Raw genomic sequence first — 23,658 nt, 5'->3', positions numbered from 1 at the left:
CTTTCTCCGTGTTTATCAAGCGCATCTATTACACAAGGCAGTTGATCTTTCCAGAAAATCACTTGTTAGAGATTGTCCAGAAATTAGTTATGAAAACTGTGGTCCATGATCTTTCTTTTGATCATTTGTCTCATCAGACTTTTTTGACTGGAAATCTATGAAGCACACACAGGCAAGTATCACTGTATTTCCTTGCATCTAAGGTATCATCCATTGTAAGATGCTCTTTTATTTCATATATTGCTAAAAAAACCACTGTCAACTAAACAGATTTTCTTATCACTTGACTATTGAAGTGCATCCCAATTTCAAAGATACTAAAATATAAAGAAGTGTCTATTAGAATCTCTGAAATCTCTGCCTAGAGAGGACTAGGTTTTGATTGCAAAGGTCAGTAGTCTAAATACTTTTGTCGACAGTGTTGCTTTTTAATAAGAGTAATTAATGGCATGAATACGTCTTTGGAGCAAGGATTTACGCAGAACGTGTAAAACCTATAAATTATCCTAATAGCCTACAATTTGGGACAGACTGACAGGCTTTTCATTTTATGGCTAAACATTAGAAGTTCAAAGAAGACCATTTGCAGGATAACTTGATGTAGTGTAATAAAATTTGAGCCCAGAATCTGAAGACCTAGGTTTGAGACCCTGCCTTGTTTGTCCTTTACCCAGTGTTCAACCACAGCCGGGCTGTTCAGTTGTTCTGAACCTCAGCTTATGCAGTCAAAACACAGTGAGAATCCCTGCCAAACAAGGCAGATGGAGTATCCAGAAAGGCATCCGCAGGCAGTGAGCCTTACGCAACGGGAGTGCTGACATTCTCAGAGCCTTCCGCCCCGCGCATCTCGGTGTCTCTTGGGGCGCATTCTCGGGGGAATCAGAGGAATGAAGGACTGTGGAAAAGAGGGACCTTTTCCAGCACCCAGGATTCCACAGTAGAAGAACGTACGACTAAGGAAGGGGGAGACAGCCTAAGGAGTTGAAAGTATATGGCAAGGTAGGAAGACAGGACCACATTTTGCACAAGTAAGGGGCTGGGGTCTCTGGGAGTGACATAAATCTCAGCAGTTGGTTGCCACAATATACAAGTTCAACAATCAAGGGTGGTTCATGGTTAAATCAGTCAGCGATTAGCAACAGAACTTTGGGCCAATTAGAAGAGACAGAAAACGATCTGTGATAAATACTCTTCCTAAATGTAATTTTTAAGTATAATAAACTGTAACCCCAGCTAACTCATCTCCGTTTGGTGTCTGTTGCTATTGGCAGTATTTTCTTTTGGTGCCTGGTTGGAGAGGTGTTTTGTGTTTTGGGTTTTTTTTACTGTGTTGATATTTTGTACCTCCTCAAAGAAATCTTGTGACAGATTTCCAGGGAACAATACAAAAGCTTTTTGTCATTGCTCTAAAAATACTCTAACTTTGCTATGAAGAAAATTGGTGGTGGTGTTATCATTTAGAATTATGGAAGGAGGGAGCAAAATTGGAAGTAATTTTCCAGATGACAAACATACTTGGGGTGGGGAGTAAAGTAAACGACTTTCTGATGTTTTCACAGCTGTTAAGCCCCAGATTAGGACTTCATTAAATCTGAGTTCTTGTCCACTTTATGGGAGTAAATAGTTACAAAGCACAAATGCTTGATGGCGTTTGGTGCTGATTCTTTGAAAGGGAAGCCTGAGTGACTTGTGACTATTTTGTGTGTTAGTGCTTCCTGTCAATCAACCAAAGGCAGCAGGAGTACACTATTCTAGGGAGCTCCACTGGGCTCACCTGGTGCTATAGCCAAATGGCTGTGTGATCCTTGCCTTGTCACTTCCCTCACCTCCTAGGTCTCAGGGTCTCAGTCTGCACATCGATGTGCAGAGTGCAGTGGACCCGACTACCATGATGCTTCGGGCTTGGCTTCTCCCATAGACTGTTTTGCAGTCACCGCTAATCCCTCAGGACACATTCCGCCCCCCAGTACAGCCTTTCAGTCCTTCCCGCTCATCCTTGCCTCTGGGCAGCCACTTCTGATTGATTGCAGTTAGAAAGTGAAATGCAATCTATTTTCCGTCTTGAACCAGATTATTTCTTTTAACATTTTCTGATTTTTCTGAAATTCCCAAACTTGGCCAATCATCTCCTCAAAGCACTTTATTGGGATAGTTTCAGGAGCAATAAAGAAGTGGAGAAATCAAGGAAAATTCATAGTTCTTGGCAGAAAAAAAAAAAAAAAAAAAAACTCGAAAGAGCATGACAGAGTGAGTTCTACTTGTCGTCCTGGATACCAGGGATGCTGTGTGGTTTTAACCATCTAAACCTTTTTAAGCCAGAGACGGGTAACCACATCCAGACAGAAGGTTCCTTCCAGGCCATCAGAAGTGGCTTTTAGTTGTTTCTCATCTCAGGTCCCGAGTCTCAGTTTTGAGCATCTCAGGGGAACGGTACATGGCCTCCTGTTTCTCTTCCCACCAAGGACAACACATTTATGGAGATTGTACTGCACGTGCATCATACTCACAGAAAACTGGCAATTGGAAGAGGGTGGAAACATAACTTTGTCCGTTGCCTTATAAAATATTAACATTGAGTTATTTATTTCACCGTAATTTCTACGTGTGAGGTCTTACCAAGTGCGGGGCATGTGTGTTAACGTTTACATCCCGTAGCTCCTGATCCTTAGGCTGTGATCATGTCCTGCCCAAGTGAGAGGGATGGCAATGATGGCTCTGGTAGTGACATGTCTCCCCAGACAAAGTGAGTCTCCATCCTCTCTGTCTTCCCAAATGTGGCTATTTTTTCATGGATCATTTTACAAACTCCCTTAGCATGATTTTGTGGATGGGATAGAGCAGAAAATGCTGAAGCTTCTTTCCTGTTTCTCTTTCTTGGTGTTCCTTTCCCTAAAGGCCATTTTCATCTGCCAGGCTGGCCCTATAGTGGACGTTGTTTTTTCCAACACCCCACCCCTGGCCACCCCCTGCCCTGGCACACACACATATAGTGACAATGCTGTGACCCCTGTTAGCTGGAGCTGGAACAGATGCGCTAGGAGTGATGCGTGTGTCTCTCAGACTCCACCCCCCTCCCCCATTCGGGTGCAAGTATCTTTCAGCATCTCGAAAAGAAGGATCAGCCCAGGTTGTGTCCTCCTGCAGCCTCCATGCACCCCATCCCTGTCAGTCCTGGAGACCTGGATTTGGGCTTCCCCTCATTGTTTGCCTCTGAAACCCTCAGTCTCGTCAGCTCCTGAAAGCCTCCATTGTCCAGACAGGCTGCCAGAAACCGGGAGTCTTGTTTTCTGGCCGGGAGCTCTGTCCCTAGGAATCCAAGTAATAATTTAATAGCGCCTGGCCCCCACTGAGCGCCCTCTCACAAGGGCTTTGTGAGCTGCAGAGCGCACAGATGGAGAGGACGGCACAGTGCTCTTGTTCCCCAGATCAGGTGCTTTCTTGGCCCGTGTGTTTACTGAGAACCGAGGCTTTATAGAGCCCTCCAACCCCAAAAGAATTTGACACAAGGGGTGAATCAGTAGTATCTGATCTTCCAGTGAAAGCTGGAAAGTCAGCATTAAATCTCTTGGTATGTACATACATCTGTAAACACACACACACAGACACAGACTATGTCCTTTAATTTGAGGCCTCTTTTATCATTTCATTTTTTCATCTTCTGTTTTGGTTTTCTCCTCCTATGCCCCAGTGCTAGTTCTCTATTTCTTAAGTGTTGTGTTACTCTTCCCAACCAACTCTGAAGGCGTACGCCTTTCCACCTTAGGATAGTGCTTGACTCAGTGTGATAAAGCAGATTGAAGCTGAGTTCCCCTCCACAAGCGAATGTGAAGGAGTGATATCTGCACATGGCAGCCAGAGACTTGAATCTAGGGGCAGATTGGATCTTTTGATCCAGGTATTTTATGGTATTTGATTGGATGAGATTAGTACTCAAAAATACGCTATTCAGAGAGCAGTTTGCTTCTTGCTGGGTTCTGATATTGTCTCAGCACTTAACCTGTTTCTAAAATTGCCTGTTTCATTACTTTGGAAGCCTAATGCCTGTTAAAGTTTACTTTTCTTTTGGACTGCATATTACTGACACTATGTTTTGTTTTTTCTTTTTAAATTCATTTTAGGAAAGCATGCCTCAGACTCCTCCCTTTTCAGCAATGTTTGACAGTAGTGGCTACAACAGAAACCTCTATCAGTCTGCAGAGGACAGCTGTGGAGGGTTGTGTTACCATGACAACAACCTCCTCTCCGGATCCCTGGAAGCTCTCATCCAGCACTTAGTACCCAACGTGGATTACTATCCGGATGTAGGTATCCACGTGCCTCTGAAACACATCCTTGGTGTCCAGTAGAGATTCCAACAGAGTAGACAGGGACCCTAGATACTACGGAGTTATGTCTAGGCTTCTCAGGATTTCCTAATGAAATATTGCATCTTGATTATTGAGTGCTTTGAGATCAGACTGAGCTTGGATGTGATATATCTGCGTATCAGTTTTTTTTTTTTAAGGGTTGATATCACATTGTAGGCCGTCAGATACCATCTCAGTGAAGTTTCTGTAAGGTTTGATTCATACATACACCTTGGTCCTTAAATAGAAACACTGGAGAACATTGGATGCTGCTTGAATGTTTAGTCCCTTTTTTGTTTCCAAGACTATCACTGTGCTGAGAAAAGGGAAGTTACACAGGGAAACTTCATAAAAAAGAGAGCAGAAACAATATTCAAGATGCAATTCTTTATTGATTGGACATCAGACAACATTGCTTGCTTATGTTTTGTTTTACTTTGATAACCAACATTTGTATAGATAATATTTTCTAATTTAGGAAATTCATTTACATTTTCTCAGCCTTTATAGCAATTCCAAGAGACTGGAAAGGAGAAAATTGGAATTTGAAATGTTGCATAATTTACACATGATCTCACTCCCAGCATCAGCCATCAAAGCCAGGTGTTTTATTTCTGGGGCAAGTGATAGTTTTATCCCCTTTCCTTGTGCTGCAGCTGCCCTAGTTACTCAAAAGCTGGTTGTTGATAAAGATTTCATGAAAATAGCCAGACACAAGATACACACGTTTTTATAAATGTAATAATGACCTTGGTGTGGAAAGGATCGTTTGTGCTTGACTCTGTAGCTCACCATAGTGTTTCTTACTGAGTTATCTCTCTGTATGTGATTTGTTACATAGCGTTTTCAAATATGTTGCCACACAGGGAAAACTTGTAATCAAAAGTAAAAGGCATCCCTTGTTCAGCCCTGTAAGTGTTTATGAGCTACAGAAGGCGCCGAAGGGGGAGAAAACCCCGTGGAATTTTTCTTTTTATTGGGGAGTCTGAAACTATTATAACAAATAAGCACTACTTCATTACTGGCTTCTTGGGAGACAATGTGGTTAAAGAAAAGTATATAGGGTGTTATTGTGTTTTATCAAATTGCTTAGCCTTTGAGCAAGTCAGTAGATTATTTGAAAGCCAGTCTTTGAACATTCTGACACAAGCGCACAAATGCTCCAGTGTGTTATAATGGACACACTGGAGAATTCTTGAGTTGGTGTGGGTTGAGTGTTCTTTTGTTTTTTTGTTTTTTTGGCTTCCACTGGGTTACCATAATATTTGGACACAGAAAGAGATTCTGTACGGGTGGTGTATTTAAGTTAGATTTATCTCCTCAGGCTGAACTTCATTCTTTTTTACTAGACCAAGTTATGTGTCCTGGTATCCTGGCTCCCAGAGGATAGACGTAAAAATGTGCTGTGAATAATTCAGTAGTGAAACTTACCCTGTACCTCTGTTATTTTTAGTATAGCTCAAGGGGAATGATACATCTGAAGGTAAAGGAAAACTCCGTCTCGGGTTGTTTTACTACTAGTAAGCATCACTTTTGAAACAGCGTTTTAACTTTAAGAGAGCTTAATGAAACAAGATGTAAAATTTATAGGAAAGATACTAGTTTCAGAGAGAGTGAAACAATGACTTTTTGTTTTCTTTTGCCACAGAGAACGTACATATTTACCTTCCTACTCAGTTCTCGGTTATTTATGCATCCATATGAGCTAATGGCCAAAGTTTGCCACTTATGTGTTGAGCACCAGAGACTAAGTGATCCTAATGGTGATAAGGTAATGGTGTGTTTTGAACTTTACAGTTTTTTTCTGTTAGGTTTGGTAACTTTTTGGCTTAGATTTTGTGAAGTTGGTTTCCTCCACTAACCATAGCTTATCCCCAGGCTGAGGTCCAGGAATGGTATCCCGGCTATGCAAAGGGAACTGGGGATGGTGTAAAGAACACAATATAAATCTAGTGCCACGGAAGATCCCTAGGTCCTGCCTTTAGTTGGTAGCAATTGGCATTGACTTGGGGGAGGGGGACTAGAGCTTCTTTAACCCCAAAGACTTTGCACTGGAAATTTATCAATGGCGCTGTTCGCAGTTATTTATTTGAGAGCTATCGCTGAATTATATTTGCTTTTTCTTCCTAGAACCAGATAAGAAAAATTGCACCCAAGATTCTTCAACTCCTGACAGAATGGACAGAAACATTTCCTTATGATTTTCGGGATGAAAGAATGATGAGAAACTTAAAAGATCTGGCTCACCGAATAGCCAGTGGCGAGGAGGTTGGTAACCTGAATTGAGTACAACAACTCAGATTTCCAGGCAGGGTCTTGGTGGGAAGTGGTACTAAATTCTGCATCAGAATCTCCACTGTGTCTTTTCTGTTTTGCCTTTGGGCAAGTCCTCTTCATAGCATATTGGTCTGCTTCGTGTGTCAAAGGCAGATGATGATGGAATCCCACTTCAAAGGGATGTGATCTTGAGTTCTATGTGATTAATTCGGGGGTGTGGTCATGTCAATTCATGCACAGGATTCATGTTGCAAGTGTGTTTTCATTTTATTTTACTTATCCCTTTCTTCCTTCCAAGAAGGTTTGACCCAAGTTAGATAATAAATATCACACCAGTAGATGTAAACACTAGTACATGTAAAAAAACATTTATATATTAACAGGTAATAAGTAATAGATTAATAAATCAGAAATAGTTTATTCCATGGAAGAGAGAAAACAAATATGCTAATATTGAGAACCAGCACAGTAGGACAAGATTGCTGTGATTTGACTGTAAGCTCCAGATAAAAGGGAAATACAATTGGTTATATAATTTTCACTGTCAGAAAAGAAAAAAGGGTGGGGAGGGTATAGCTCAAGTGGTAGAGCGCATGCTTAGCATGCATGAGGTCATGGGTTCAATCCCCAATACTGCCATTAAAATAAAAATGATTAAAATAAATAAACCTAATCACCCCCCCCCCGAAAAAGCACACTAATTCTTCATGGCATTAATTAAATGAAATTTTAAAAAGCTTTCTGACAAGGACTTTGTGAATAGGATCATGAAAAAGTGCTCTGTATAGTGTTTATAACAAATGTTCCTTGATAAAACAAAACAAAACAAAACTGAAGCCATAAGATTAAAGTATAAATTAGCAAAGCTAATTCTTTGGGAGTGGAGAAGACAAAGAAAAAAGGTTCCAAGTCTTGTGGCCAGAAGTCGATTCAAGGCTCGCAGCTAGACTAGGAGGAGATGGAAAGTAAGGCTGTTAGATAATCTTTCATAAATATCTCTTCTCTCACTTGAGCCTTTGATAAGCACTAACCAGCTCTGACAAATTCAAAGCTCTCCTCTTTGAAGCAGGCCTGGAGGGCTGGTGTGCTGTGCTGAGGCTTGTTGGGCAGGGATGTCTTTGTAGTTTCTGTGTTGCTGGCGAGCTCCTGGGAACACGTTTCTGAGGCACAGACATAACATGTTCACGTAGAAAAAGATAAAGCACTTGGCAATGGCAGTGATGTCTTGTTTCATTGTCTTAAAATACATTTTGCATTATGAACGACCCTCCTGGAGAAATCATTCTTTCAGAGCTGGGCTATAAAGATCATGTAACAAGACATTCTGCCTATTTTGTCTGCTTCTCATGAGTCCATTTTAATAGACTTTCTCTGACTTAAAAAAAAATCATACTAAAATTATACAAGATTAGTACTTGAAAAATCTGCACTTGCGTCCTTTTACAGTTCCCCTATGACATTACATTGAACGCTGGTGCTCCAGGCAGCCGTTGCTTCTTTAAGGCTGAATGAGTGGTCCTGAGTCCTTTTGCAAGTTACAACTGTTCTAATCGTTTTGCTAGTTTGCGCATAACAGGTTCTACCAGGTAGGAATTGGTAGGTCCTTCACTCACAAAGGCAAAAGTTAAGCATCATAGTCTTGTAAGTAAATTTTATCTTCACAGGGTGAGCTGTTGGTTTGCTTGGCAGGGTGTGCGCTGGCTTAGTGACCTAAGTTTATGAAAAGCTGCTCAAAAGATTAGTGGCATCATAAGGACTTTTTCTCGTGTGAAGGTTGAGCCGTGTCTCAGTCATTGTTTCATTTCAGTTAAGAAACATTTAGGTACAATTAATTACAACTTAACTTGGTATGGCAGTTAACTGACCTCCCCTCTATTGCCTTTTTAAAAGGTAGAAATAGTGACTTGGTTCTTCCCCAGAGGAGCACCTTAAGAATCTTTTTCAGATAAAATGCCAAATGGATGGCTTTTTGTTCCTGTCATGGGAGCCCATGAGGGGGTCATTTCTACCTGTGTTGACCAGATTGCATCTGATCCTTTTAACAGGATCAAGCTACTCAGGAATTGGGTGGAACCAGGCCAGGGCACCAGACAGCCTTGTGCCTCGGCTTCTTATCAGCCCTCCTGTGTTAATAACAAATCCTTGATAAACCTTGAGGTTTTCAGATGGTTTTGAGTGTGGAAAGAGATGAGAAGATGAGCCAGGTCTAACCAAGAAGCTGGTTCACCTGAGGCTTGAGTGGAGAGTTGTCACCTGCCTTGATCAGGTTGGGTTTCCCAGTGAGATGTTCCTTCAGCTACTTATATCCAGTATTTGGAGTTGGGTCCACACTTGGCTGATTGATCTGAGTGCTTTGGTGAGTCTCCTAAATTCCCTGCCCCTTCTTCATTTCTTAAATCATAGAGGTAACTTCCCTGTAGTAATGCCCCTTTCAGTTCTAAACTTTTGTGATGGATGCTTTTTCCCTCAGTTCTTGCTTCTATCACATGCTTAAGTGTCTGTCCTCAGAGAGACCTTCCCTCACCACCCCAGCCACGATCATTGCCCACCCCTATTATTGGCCGTCACCACTGTTACCTTCATAGCCCTCTGTGATTAGTCATTGCTTGCTTTCTTTATGGCTTGTTTTCCCCACTAGACTCCCTGCTGTGCCTCTTTTGTTCACGCAGCATCCTTAGCTCCTAGCCCAGTGCCTGGCATTTAATAGGCACTTAGGTGTATTTGAATGAATGAATGAACGAATGAGTGAACAAACTAATCAGTTAGGAAATAGGAAAAAAAAATTTTCCTCTACTGAAAAAATTATCTCCCTCCGTGGGAAGGAGTGTGAGCTTGGGTTGGGACTTGTTGCTTCTTGCCTGGGACTTTAGGGATTTTTTTTTTTTTGGCAGTCAGTGGATCCAGGTGTGCCCTGTGTATAATTGAGATGGGTTCTGAATTTGGTAGGACAGTTCCGCCTAATATGGCTTAATATGTTTCCCCTCTAGAGTTTTGCCCAAAATGAAGTGGTTTATTAGGACTTGCCTGCAAGAAAGCTGAAATGAAACTAATGATTGAATTACATGACAAATGACTGTAGTGGGTAGAATGCAATTTTCTCTTCCTTAAAGGACTGATCTTTATTCTATCTTTATTTGCCAGGTAATTACTGTCACTGGCATTTGAAGTTATTAAAAAGAATAAGTACTTATTTAGCAATATATGATTCGGTAAGGAAGCATGCCTAGTAACACGGAGCTTGGTTTCTCAAATGGGACCAAATGGTAGCAGCAAACGTTTAAAAGGTCACATGCCTGCATCTTCCTGCTGTCTCTCTCAGACTCACACACACACACGCACACACACATACACACAGAGACTAGTACTTCGTTATTTGAATAGCTTTTCCCCTATACCCTAATATATACATTATATACATATGTTATGTACATATTACACACATTATATACATTTCCCCCTTATATTTTGCTGCTTTTTGCTCACTAGCTGAATCCTCCACTGTACATTCCTCTACTTCTTCCCTAAAAAAGCATTTTTTAAAGTGTAGAATAAGAATCTTCCACCAGATGTGCTACTAGAGCATTGGTTCTCAAAATTTGCTGCATGTCAGAATCACCTGGGAGCATTTATTAATGACATTTGGAACAGAAGACCAAAGAAACCATTTTAAGTTCCTAGATTTTTTTTTTGATGTAACCCAAGATTATGAAAGTAGAAGAAGCAAGGGAGATAAGGATGAGGGCTTTATTTTATTTTATTAAAATTTTGTTTTATTTTTATCGTGGTAAAATTGACATTTAACATTATGTTAGTTTTAGGTATACAACATAATGATTCAATACTTGTGTATACTGCAAAATGATCACCACAGTAAGTCTAGTTAACATCTGTCACCTTACATAGTTACAAATCTTTTTCTTGTGATAATTTTTAAGATCTACTCTCTTAGCAACTTTGAAATATACAACACAGTATCGTTAACCATAGGCGCCATGCTGTACATGACATCCCTTGGACTTACTTTATAACTGGAAGTTTCTACCTTTTGACCCTCCTCACCCATTCTGCCCACTCCCTACCCCCAGCAAGGGATTTAAATAGCCCTCAATTTGGCCTTAACTGCTTCGGATTCCAAAGAAAGAGGCATTTTCTTTGAGTGACAGGCAGATTACTAAATAGATAGCATCTTCTAAACTGATAACCTTAATGCTGTGTGGAAGATAGGTTCTTTGAAGGCTCATTTTTTTAAACACTTAGGTATTTCATTAGTGATTTTAGGGTGGTCTGTGAAGACAGAGAAGAAAAAAGGTCATCTAATAGACCAGTTTGAAGAACTCAGAGGAATATACACCAGACAAGTAGAGGAAAAGAAAGAAGGCTGTGTGTGCTTTCTTTGCCTTGACTATGTGAGAATTAATCATTTCCAGATGTGTTTATAATTTTCCTTGGCTTAAGTATGCTGTTCATTTAAAGTTTTGAAATACGCTCTGGTAAACCAAATTACTTCTGTTAAAAAAAAAAAGATGGTTCTTATACTTTTAGGTCAGATACCATTTATTTTTCAGATAATTAATCTCAGAAAATGAGATTGTGGTGCCTTTTGAAAAGGAGCTGATTAGTCAGTGAAGCATGAACATAGGGCTTTCGATATCTGTAAATTCATTGGGACTGTCCTTTGGAGCTATTAACTTAGGGACCACGTTAGCATTGAATTAGCCTGTGTGCCTTTCTCTGATACGGGTATCATAACTTACCTAGAAGGCAGTAATGGTGTATTTCTGTCAGGTAGCCGTCTGTGCCCTTAGACTGATGAGATTGGGAATGACACGTGAAGAAATCATGAAGGTGACCCTTAAAAAAAAGTATTAGGAAAAGGATGCTCTGACTTGAGATCAATGCATTTTAATCTACCAAAAGAAAACCAGTACATTTTTGTGCCAGCCCAGAGAACATTAGTTATATGTGGTTCTCTTTTTTTTTTTTTTATTTTGTTTTTATTGAAGTGTAGTTGATTTACAGTGTTGTGTTAGTTTCTGGTGTACAGCACAGTGATTCAGTTATACACATATATATATATATTCTTTTTCATATTCTTTTCATTACAAACTGTTCAATATAATTCCCTGTGCTATACATTAGGACCTTGTTTATCTATTTTATATATAGTAATTTGTGTCTGCTAATCCCAAATTCCTAATTTAACCCTCCCCCACCCTTCCCCCTTTAGTAACCATAATTTTGTTTTCTATGTCTGTAAGTCTGTTTGTGTTTTGTAAATAAGTTCATTCATGTCATTCTTTTAGATTCCACATATAAGTGATAGCATATGATATTTGTCTTTCTCTGTCTGGCTTACTTCACTTAGTATGATCATCTCTACGTCCATATATGTGGTTATTATAGTGGATTTCCTCAGTTGCTCATCTAAAATGTCGTGGTAGTGTTTTCATGACGCAACTTTTATTGTACTCTCAAGAGCAGCTCGAGAAAAGAACATTTTGTTCTTAGAGATCTGAAAAGACACCGTATGTGTATGTGTCTCTTTTAAACCGTTAGCTCACTTAGAGGTAAGCTGAATCCTGTAACTCCCTCATTTTACCTGGTGGTTCTCCACCATCAAGGTAAAATCATTTAAGTCCAGGGCCTGAGCTCGCACAGTGGTGAGAACATTCAAGTAGAGCGAGGAGGTAATCCTTTTCTACTCCCTGGCAGACATATAGGAAGAACGTCCAGCAGATGCTCCAGTGTCTAATCCGCAAGCTCGCTGCGCTCAGCCAGTACGAGGAGGTCCTGGCGAAGATCAGCTCCACGTCGACAGATCGGCTCACCGTTCTCAAGACCAAGCCCCAGTCTATACAGAGGGACATCATTACGGTCTGCAGTGACCCTTACACGCTGGCCCAGCAGCTGACTCACATAGAGCTGGTGAGGCCTTGTCATCCTTGTCCTTTATAACCCAGGCTCGGTTTGCTTTGGCAACCAGACATGTGTTCGTCAGCAGTCATGTCAGGGGAGAGGTTAGAATAACCCAGATGGGAAATAATCTATTTCAAATAGCTGGAATGTTTTGTTTATAGACATTTGAATATGAGTTTTTCTGATATTCTGGGAATTCACTTTAAAATACATACTAAGCAAGTCTGAGGAGCAGCATTTCTTGACCTTCCTCATCTTCCCCCTCTAATTAATTTTTCCACAACTCACTCAGCCTTTTACTCTCTAGTGTGACATTGACTCAAGCAGAAAACTGCCCCTGCTCAGACCTTGAAGATGATGACAATATTGAGGATTAAAGGCTCATTTTACAAGCTGCATAAAAAAAATGAGGGTAGTTTGGGGGGGGTGGTATAGCTCAGTAGTAGAGTACATGCTTAGCATGCATGGGTTCAATCCCCAGTACTTCCAGTAAAACAAAACAAAACAAAACAAAAAATAATGAAGGTAGTGTCAAAGGTCAATAGACAGAAAGGAAAGCCCATTTCTTCTCGTTGTCTTTAATATTGTTGACCTGCTGTGTTTGTGTTTCAGGAGAGGCTCAATTATATTGGCCCAGAAGAATTTGTTCAGGCATTTGTGCAGAAGGACCCTTTGGACAATGACAAGGTAATTGGTCAGGGCTGAAGTTGGAAATGGAATTCTTTAGTCTATGGTTGTGGTATAATAGGCAGAAATTGGGACAATTTTGTTTCAGTTTTTAAAATCAGAAAGTTTTTTTGAGGGCTGGGGGAGTGCTCAGTGATAGAACCCATGCTCAGGTTGCACGAGGTCCTAGGTTCAATCCCCAGAACCTCAGATTAATCAGTCAATCTAACTACCCCCCTCCCCAGCAAAAAAGCAAAAACAAAGTTTTTTTTTCATTAGCCATGTCTGATTCATTGCCTTTTCTGAGTCTGATCTCCAAGTGCCTTGAAAGTATTCTTACCCTATCACCCACTCTTAGCCTCTTCTACCTCCTTATTGGGAAATTTAATAAGCAAGTAGATGCAGGCATTTGTGGTGATGAAGGTAGGAGATAAAAGCATAATGGTTTTAGCAGATTAAGTCAGGAATAAATACGAGAGGATGCTCTGCTCGTGAGTCAGCCGCAGCAGGGCAGTGAAGACCGGACGCACACCCGGCCAAGGAAGGGTCTTTCCTGCTTTGCCTCCCGTCCTGACGTGAACGCCTCATGGCAGGTCGTTGCCTGAGTGAAGCCCGTATGTAGAGGAACTAACTCTAGGAATGGACTGTGAAATCAGTGTACGCACATAAGAAGTTTTTCCCCCAGTGATCTCCAGAAGCATTTCGAATTTTTAGGCAGAGACTGCATCACCCATTAATGAAAGCTCCCCTTTGGGAGTAGGAGCAACAGCTGTTTTCCGGCCTTAGAATAGGTTCCCTCAGCACAGGAAGCAAAGATTAGGTTTTGCAATAGAAGGCTAGTGGACTTTTTTGTTTGTTTCTTTTGGAAGGAAGGCAAGAGGGCTGTAATTAACCTGTTCAAGCTTGGCCTTGAACTCGGCGATGAGCTTCATTACTTTTTGCTTTTGAACATTGTGTCACTCACCCCACTAAAGACCAGGATGGTGTAGGCTTCCATTTATCTACCTTGGAAGAGATTTCGTTTCTTGCTACACAATGTTCTAAAATTTTGTCCTAGACTTAATTTTAAGAGAAAATTTCCTAGTCAGTCCTCTGCACTCTGAGTTTTTACTTGCAATTGTGCTGGTAGCAGTTGGTACTTACGTCCCATTAATTGGGCAGGCTTGTTTTAGAATGCAGCCCAAACACCCCCCACCCTTAGTTTTTTTTTGTTTTGTTTTGTTTTGTTTTTTTTTTGAATTGTGCTTCTGAGGACAGTTCCCACCCAGAGTAACTTCGTTTCCTGGGACAGAAGAGCATTGTCATGGATGCAGCAGAATCTGTTTCTAGACCCAGGGGTTTCACTGGGCTATACTGAGAGGTTTGCATATTTCTGTAAGGAGAGTCAAGAATGTTAGTGGTTCTCTCTCTCTCCCCACCTACCCTCTTCTCATCCTAAAAAGCCTTCCTGATCGGTAAACTGAGAATAACGGCCCATATCTGTCAGAATTGAGAGCCTGATACACTCTTTTTTCCCTCCAACTCATCTGCTCACTGTACTTTCTCTACAGAGTTGCTACAGTGAACGGAAGAAAACACGTAACTTAGAGGCTTACGTGGAATGGTTTAATCGCCTCAGCTACTTGGTTGCTACAGAAATTTGCATGGTGAGAAAATGAATATTTTTCCTCTTCTAGCTCTCTCTGTATTATTTTTTTCATGCTTATTCTATATCTGTTGGGCCTACATGTTAGATCGCTGACCTCTTTTTTTCTTTTTCTATGCAGCCTGTTAAGAAGAAGCACCGAGCAAGGATGATTGAGTATTTCATTGACGTGGCTCGGGAGTGTTTTAACATCGGCAACTTTAATTCCTTGATGGCAATAATCTGTGAGTGTTTTTCCGAAAGATCTGAGTTCTTTATTTTTATAGGTCTTATGAAATGTATCCATTGAAAATTTGCCAATAGTGTGGTTTTGTTAATGAAAACTGTACTCTTCAATCCAGAATTGTTTCAGAACGTTCAGAATGCTTTAACTATCCAAATTGGTACAAGGACGTATAATCTTTTCTCAGTGTATGAGAATTCATGGGATACATTTAGTCAGTTTACCCTCATCTGAATGTTTATCTGTAAAAGTTTCAAGTGAGATATTTGTCTAAATGGTGGGTTTCAGAAAGTGTTTGGGCAGCTTGTGTAATTAAGCATTATAGAAGCATCTGATCTGAGACTAAATTAAATGATTCCATCAGCAAGACAAGAGGGCGGCCGTAGAAACTGGAACATTTTCTGACTACCCATGTTCCTAGCAGTTACCCTCCACAGACCTTTTTACCCTAGTATGTAAACTTTGCTCCTCTCTAGACCATGGGGATTTTAATGCCAGTGACCGTTCATTCTATAAACATAGGGCATGGGATGACATTGCACCTTGGTTTTCCCTATTTAAACCTGTTGTCTTGCCACAATTACTGATAATGACTTGTTCATTTAAAAATATCCTAATTTATATGACAAATGATATACAGCTATCCTACACATTATAGGTACCCAGTAAATACTGGAAGATTTACCTGATTCTTGAGAGTCAGGGCCAGTTTGAAGCCAGAGAATCCACCAAATTTAATTCAATTATTTTGATCCTTATAAATTCCCCTCTGTCACCAATTCTTTTTTCCGTTTTTTAAAACTGTTATTTCCCCTTGGTCTCTCCCATAAAAATACTGGCCAAGCTTCAGCTCTTCTGGCTTACTGCATGAAAATAGTGAACAGAAAGGTCATATAAACTAGGGACCTGGAGAGGTAGGTCCACAGTCTAGGTAATAGAAGATTACTTGATTTCTCTCTTATACTGTTAAGAAAATGTCAAGACAAGCCATATCACAGGAGAGAGTACTAGTAGTACATCTAGCTGAAAAAGAACGTGCTCAGAATCTATAAAGGCCCCTACAGAGCAGTAATAAATAGACAAATAACTCAATGAAAAAAAGGGCAAGATACTCAGACACTTCACAAAAGAAGATTTCCTATGGATAGTAAGTAGATGAAAAGATGCACCACATCAGAGAAATACAAATCAAAATTAAGATCACAGTGAAATACCATTTCACCCTGGAGTGACTGAAATTAGGAAGACTGATGGAGCCAAACATGGGTGAGGAAGTAGGCCAAGTGGAACTCTGAGACCTGGGTGCGGGTATAAAATGGGACTGCTACTTTGGAAAATTGTTCAGCTGTTTTTTTTATAAAGTTAATTTCCTTATACTCAGTAATGAATACTTTTTCAGAATGTCCGTTAGAATGGCCTCTCTTATTTCTCTCTTTCCACTTGCTTGTTCTCCTCCGTTTCCAACTGGAAGCTGGCATGAACATGAGCCCAGTCTCTCGACTGAAAAAAACTTGGGCCAAAGTGAAGACGGCCAAGTTTGACGTCCTCGAGGTATGTGAAGCTGGTGTTCTGCTGTCGAGTAACATTTTGCACCTGGAAGGTGGAATTCTTATGTGGTCTTGTCCCTTGATCAGATGGTGCCACAGAGAAGAAGGCCCATCTCTCCTTACAGACCCAGGGAAAGGAAGGAGGCAGAATTGGAGGAAGGGAGAATGAGTCAGGTGGTCAACTCGCACTTTCATAGAGAGGTGTCCACTTTGGGGTGAATTGACTAAAGAAATGGTCACCTGTCAACCACATGACATCACATGCCAGGATGGAATTTGGGTCCTGAATTGGGGCCTGCTAGCTTCATTTGTTTACATTATTCCCTGGGAGGAGCTCCTCATCCCTATAGAAATATTCACTCACCATCCTTTCAACAAATTTAGCTAACCTGTGAAAAAGCCCTGTGCATATAATTATGAGGGAATAAGAATTGTGCAAAAAGCGAAGAACTATACTGAATATCTTATAATAACCTATAATGAAAAATAATAGGAAAAGGGGTATATACATGTATTCCTGAGTCATTATGCTGTACACCAGAAATTAACACAACATTGTAAACCAACTGCACTTCAATAAAGCAAAAAGAAAAACAAACAAATAAAATGGAACCAAAGGATATGAAATGGAGATTCTTCAAAAAAAAATTGTGCATAAAGGCATTTGTGTTTGAACATATCATGTCAAGACGTTCATGTTATGTGTTGGTGCTTTGAATCTACTATCTTTGGAGATAAAATTAAGAAAGTGTTCTTTCCTAAGCTTTCCTCTAAATTGGGAATTGTCATTGGATATATTACATTCTGCTTTATTGATATTTTCTAATACATTTCTTTTCCTTTTTGGAAGATAGTATGCTTTAATTATTGGTGAATGATTTGTTACCAAATGCAGAGAACAAGTCCACTACAAAGTGTTGGATCACCATACAGTGACTAACCTTCAACTGACTCATTAACCTTCAGATGAAACCAGGAAATGGTTTCTTACGCTGGTTTTTGACTCTTTGTTATCCATTTTAAGTCTAATCTCAACAGTTAACCTGGAAAGAATTTGGCCTAGATTTAACATTATCAAAGCTGACATCAGCTTATATAAATAAACCAAACCTCATGAAAGAAAACATTTGTGTTCTAATGTGTTTCATGCCTATGTGTGTGTAGGGGGAGTAAATCCTGTTCCTAATGAGTTCTCCAACTTAGTTTGAATTTTTGCTGCAGATGAGAAGTGTCTGGTTAATATTGCCCTCTCCTTTGTCCACAGCATCAGATGGACCCTTCCAGCAATTTTTACAATTACCGAACAGCTCTTCGTGGGGCGGCACAAAGGTCTTTAACTGCTCACAGCAGCAGAGAGAAGGTATGTGTTTAAAGGGGTTTTGTTCATGGTGGAGTTACCGTGTGCTGCACTGAATTGCAACTTGAACTGCTTCTCTGAGATGCTTTTACCTGTTTAGGTCTAAGAAAGAAAGTTGGCCTACTGTAGACATTTTTATCACTTGCCACAGAGGGAAGGGAGAGCACTGAAGGAAAGGTAGACTGAGGAAAGGGAAAGGGAACTTGGTGGAGAGCTTTGCAAATGTTATTATTGCATTGTTTAAATGATTGTTTTGTAATGTGTCATAGCTGTGTTTCAAGCAGTGAATTAAGTCATACGTTAAGATGACTAATAGCATCAGAGAGTAATTTGATTTAACGGAAAACAGACATTTGAGCTCTGCACAAGGTAGCTGACTTAATGTAACCTTTTCTCTTAAAAGAATCAGCTTACCTCCCAAGGTTAAGTCATTTATTTTCAGAAAGTAGGTTACTTGCTGCGGCATTAGGCCTGCTGTTGCTAATTGGCTATGTGGGAGGCAGAAAAGGCACAGGGATAATGTCTGAGAAATGAATGATCCTTACTCTGCCTGCCCTGCCCTTAAACAATTTAACGCTGTCCGCTGTCCCGGATCTCCCATCCTCCTGACTTGGAGGAGCCTCTCCTGGCACATTTCAGGGTCACATTTCCATACATGGGAAGGATAAGTCACCTTAACATTTGGAGAGCATGTTATTTGAGAAGTAAATACCTGGTTACAGTAAGTGGGCTGATGAAAGTTATTCTCTGCTTAGATTCTATTCATCTTTTAATTTTAATTTTATCTTCAACAAATAAAAGAAAATGAGGGTAAAAAAATGCAGGATGTCTCACTCACTTTCCCTCAGGAGCTTCAGCCTCTTATGATTTAAAAGAAAAACAGTGGGAGAGGGTATAGCTCAAGTGGCAGAGCACATGCTTAGTTAGCATGCTCACAGTCCTGGGTTCATCGCCAGTACTGCCTCTAAAAATAAATAAATGAACAAACAAACCTAATTACCCCCCCCCCGAAAAAAAACCCTAAAAGATAGATAAATTAATTAAAATAAAATACAAAAAAAAGAAAACTAGGTGGCACAACTGGAAATCCACTTGGCAAAAATAATAATGATAATAATTTTTTAAAAAAGAAAAAAAAGCCCTAAATTTAAGAAACCCCACTTTTTAAACATAGTAAATTGCTTCTCAAGAAAATCCAAGCTATCAGTTATGATCATGTTGGAGAGCTACTGTAAATACATTAATTTTTCTTTTAAATAAAGAAACAAGGTCGGAAATGGGACGCAGCAGAGGTAACTACCTCGACTTAGCTTGAGGGAGTTTACCAGCTTTTAAATTGTACTTGCCTGCATCCCAGTCCTCCTGTGACTAGATTGAGAAAAGTCTAATCAGGAGTTTTTTAAGCTTTGGAAAATGAGGGTGTGCATGGGAGGGCCCCAGCACCCTGAAGTGTGGCGATCCGTCGGAGGCGGTCCGCACCCTGCCCTCCACTCTCCGGGTGGGCTGCCGGCCTCTCCCTGCAGGACCCCGGTGAGTGAGTGAGGTGGGCTCTGCCTTAGCAGGGAGGCTCCAGAACATCTCTCTTCGTCAGGAGCCGCAGCACTGGCCAAAGTAATTCTGAAATCCAGCCCTCCCCCAAAAGATCTCACTGGATGTTGTACTTGTGGGACTCTGACAGCTTTTTCCACAAAAAAAAGTACTTATCTTTTCCATCATTTAATAGATTCTGTCTGCTTTCATTTTGTTGTTGTTCTGTGTGAGCATTTGGATTGTATTCTCTAGTTCATAAAACAAATGATATGACCACCAGTTTAAAAGAAAAATATACCATTTCTTTTTCACAGTTGGTCTCAAAGGCTATGAATGAGAATGTTTTGGAATAAGCTCTATCTTTCATTCAAGAGAATTGGGATTCTTTTTTTCTTTTTTGAAGTGAGGATAAACTCTATTCCTAAGTAATTTCCTGTTTTAAAATCTTCCTGGCAACATGACTGGAGAAATAGAATCTTTAATAGTCTTTGAATTATATTTCTGTAGCCAAAATGGCACATCTCTGGGTACCATATCATAGAACAAATCACACCTGTCTTTCACATAGGGGCCATTAAATAACCTTTACATAGCTGTTTTTGATATGAGTACTCATGGTTTTAAATCCTTTTTATCATTTGATTTGTGATCGTGGGAACTTGTCCCTGCTCATCAACATTCATTTCTAGGTGTGGAACTGAGAGTGCCTTTAAGGTAGAGTTGCCAAGTTTCTGAATTAAGAATATTGTGAAAGAGAAACATTGCTCCTTGACAAGTTCTGTCACTAAAGACTACATTGAAAGACCTCTTAGAAACCAAACTTTTGCTCCTGTTAGTAGCCTAAACATTTACCTTACCTCATGGGAATCCAAAGTCCTTACAGTCTCCTGATTTTTACTATGGCAGATGTGTGTAGGGGCTTCAGAGTAAATGGGAAGTTGAAGCCCATGAGACTTTTGTCTGGCATGTGGGCATAAGGAAGCGATCAGGATCATCTTTTCTTTTTTTAATTTAATGCTGGTACTGGGGAGTGAATCCAGGACCTCGTGCATGTTAAGCACACCCTCTACCACTGAGCTATGCCCTCCCTCCAGATCAGGATTATCTTAAGGGAGATTATTTCTATTTCTGTTCTTGGAAGAGTGATTCAGACAATTAATAGTGAATCAGTCCAGGAGTTCCATTTCTGGGTATTTATCTGAGGAAAACAAGAACACTACATAATTAGAAAATATACATGCCCCCCCATGTTCACTGCAGAACATTATTTGTAAATAAAAATTATTTACAAAGCCAAGATATAGAAACAACATGAGTGTCTATTGATGGACGAATGTATGAAGAAATTGTGGTGTGTGTGTATGTGTGTGTGTGTGTGTGTGTATATATGCACACACACATAATGGAATATTTTTCAACCAGAACAAGAACAATATCTTGCCATTTGTGACAACATGGGTAGATCTCAAAGTCACTATGCTAAGTGAAATAAATCAGACAGAGAAAGACAAACACTGTATGATCTCTCTTATATGTGGAATCTAAATGTGTGTATATGTATATATATATATATATATTTTTTTTTAAAGCAAGTTTATAGATACAGAGAACAGGCAGGGGGTGGAGGATGGGGAAAATGGGTGACCTGTTTTGTTTTGTGTTTTAGTTTAAGTAAATTTTATTTTAAAAATAGTAGATTGTATTGCAGGCACCAGGAATGCAAAAAATCACATAAGATGTAGCCTCTGCCGCCCAGGTGGAGGTACAGGACATGAACTTAGGAAGGGTTTGAGTATCAATGAGAGACAGTGAGGAACAGCACCCACCATGTGAATCTCACAGCCCAGCACGGCAGAACAGAGCACAGAAATGACATTCTTACTTAAAAACCCTTACACCGTGCAGAGACTGCATCTTGATTATAATTCAGCCCTCGTTTTCCTTATGACGATGCATCAGTAATATTTGTCCCCTTGTATGGGGCCCACTGGTTTCTGGGGAATGCTTATTTGAGGTCAAAACTGTATTATTTGATGTAATCTTCACCACAGCTCAATGAGGTAGTTATTACTATTCCCATTTTTAAGTGAGGCTTTCTTAGTAGGTTAGCCTTCTACCAGGAGTTGGCACACTTTTTCTTTTAACGGCCAGGTCATCAATGTTGCAGGCTTTGTAAACCATACGGTTTCCGTTGCAACTACTCGCTTCTGATGTAGCGGTACAAAGACAGGCATGGCCGGTGTGTAGCGGAGTGAATGAGTGCAGCTTTTTTCCAGTAAAGCTGTCTGGACACTGGAATTTTAACTTCATATGATGTTATGCTCATGAAATATTACTGTTTTGGTATTTTAATATTTTCCCAGCTATTTAAAGATGTAAGATGTATGGTTTCTAGGCCATTATTCTAAAACAGGCGTCGAGGTGAGCTGGCCCTCAGGCCACAGTTGGTTGGCAGGCTCCTGGCTTATCCTGCCGGTCAGTTGTGGAGCCAAACTGAGGTCCAGCAGAGCCAAAGCCCAGCGCTTCCCAGTCACAAGTGGTCTTTCAAAGAAGCGAGGTTCAGGTGTGCTTTTATCATGGTTACTATGACTGTCTGATTCTAAAATTACAGAGAAATAGCCAGTAATATTTGAAGGAGAAGGTAATGAGGGGCCTTTACTAATTCAGTTCAGAAACATCCATATGATAGCAGCTGATTGCAAGTATATTCAAAGGGGCTGTCAAAATTGAAGATTCACTTTGGCTATTTTCAGGGATCTGTGAAACAAAAAATAATCAAAGCCTATCTTTTTTTTTAAGTGACTTTAGAGGAAAATCTGAATTTCCTTCTAGAAGTGAAAATTGGCACTTAATGTTTTTGTGTATGTGCCCAAATGTACGTTTTCCAGACCTCCCTTCACTTAGCATAGATGTACCACTAGAGTCATGAGCTTAGGGAAACTTCAAAGACCTGCCCTTGGTAAACGACATAGCCCATAATTCGTGTTTGGAGCATTATTTGCATTGTGGCAAATTTAGAATCTTCAAGAGCACGTTGGCATTTGAGAGAAAGTGGTGGCTCCAAACTCTTTGTTCTTTCTGGGCTTAGTAGGATTTAGGGTGCTTTCTGAGGGGTTATTTTAGGTTAATTAATTAAATGCCAGCATATCCAACCAAAGATGTGAGGCAGGAAAATCTTACTAAAGAAGGCTCATTGTCTTTTAAACGACCATTAATTTTAATTTACACATTTACATTCCTCCTTCATGTGGGCCCATCTCACAGCATATTGTGTAAGCAACTGCTTCCGTGGTTTCCCACAAGAGCAGGTGCTTACTTGTTCTGTTGCACGAAGCCCAGATTTACTCAATAGGAAGTTTGTAGCAACTGTTACCAAAAAGCCTGAGCTCTCACATTATCTTGAGCAGATGAAATAAAATGTTCATCTAAAAAAAGTTCATCAAAATGTAGGTGTCCAAGTGATAAAAAACAGTGCAGATTCTGGAGATGTGGGTCCCGCATCTTAAAATCTTGGCACCTGCAGTGACAGGTATTCTGTTAATATTTTGCTCTGAGGATTTGCTAAATATGAAAAGCAAGAGTTCTTTTAGTTTTTTGTCCTTTGATGGTGGCTAGACCTTTCGGATGTTATTGTATGCTATTGCACTGAGAAAAATTGGGAAAACCAGCAACACAATGAAGCCATCCTCCTCCCAGTGCCACCTGCCTTTGCTGTGTTTTGGTTATTGACAGCATTTGCATGTGAAGCACAATTATGTAGGGAAGAAAACTGTTGTCATGGGAGGTAGACAAAGCCCTGTCCGTATTTTAGTTAATTGTAGCCTATTTATATGATCCAGAGTTAACGTTGTTCATTGACTTCTTGTATTTTTTGATGAGAGACTAAATGTTTATTGGCCCAAAACAAACCAGTATCTTCTGTTTTTTTCTAGATTGTGATACCATTCTTCAGTCTTTTAATCAAAGATATTTATTTCCTCAATGAGGGCTGTGCCAACCGCCTTCCAAATGGCCATGTCAATTTTGAGGTAAGGCTAGGCTGCAAAAATCCACTAGTGTCTCCGCCAACTGTAGCCCAGGCCAGGGCACCTAAGCTGATTCTGAAGCTCTGGAACCAAGTTTTCTCTTCCCCTCCTGTTTTGTAAGAAAAT

At 40.2% G+C, this 23,658-nt stretch overlaps 1 protein-coding gene across 2 annotated transcripts in view; it reads left to right on the top strand.

Annotated features, from left to right (window-relative positions):
• RASGEF1B (RasGEF domain family member 1B) overlaps positions 1-23,658 on the top strand; it is a 492,806-nt gene that overhangs the window by 462,233 nt on the left and 6,915 nt on the right. For both annotated transcript variants that reach the window (XM_064485730.1, XM_010983422.3), the window contains 10 exons: positions 4,119-4,301; positions 5,995-6,117; positions 6,477-6,614; positions 12,336-12,548; positions 13,152-13,226; positions 14,756-14,851; positions 14,972-15,074; positions 16,545-16,624; positions 17,885-17,980; positions 23,440-23,535. In XM_064485730.1, the coding sequence (XP_064341800.1) occupies positions 4,119-4,301; positions 5,995-6,117; positions 6,477-6,614; positions 12,336-12,548; positions 13,152-13,226; positions 14,756-14,851; positions 14,972-15,074; positions 16,545-16,624; positions 17,885-17,980; positions 23,440-23,535 (1,203 nt within the window). The remainder of the gene's footprint in view (positions 1-4,118; positions 4,302-5,994; positions 6,118-6,476; positions 6,615-12,335; positions 12,549-13,151; positions 13,227-14,755; positions 14,852-14,971; positions 15,075-16,544; positions 16,625-17,884; positions 17,981-23,439; positions 23,536-23,658) is intronic.

The sequence above is a fragment of the Camelus dromedarius genome, chromosome 1 (genome assembly GCF_036321535.1).
Source record: "Camelus dromedarius isolate mCamDro1 chromosome 1, mCamDro1.pat, whole genome shotgun sequence".
Taxonomy (NCBI): Eukaryota; Metazoa; Chordata; class Mammalia; order Artiodactyla; family Camelidae; genus Camelus; species Camelus dromedarius.
Note: the sequence above shows the minus strand (reverse complement) of the source record. Positions and strands in the feature narration are given on the sequence as shown.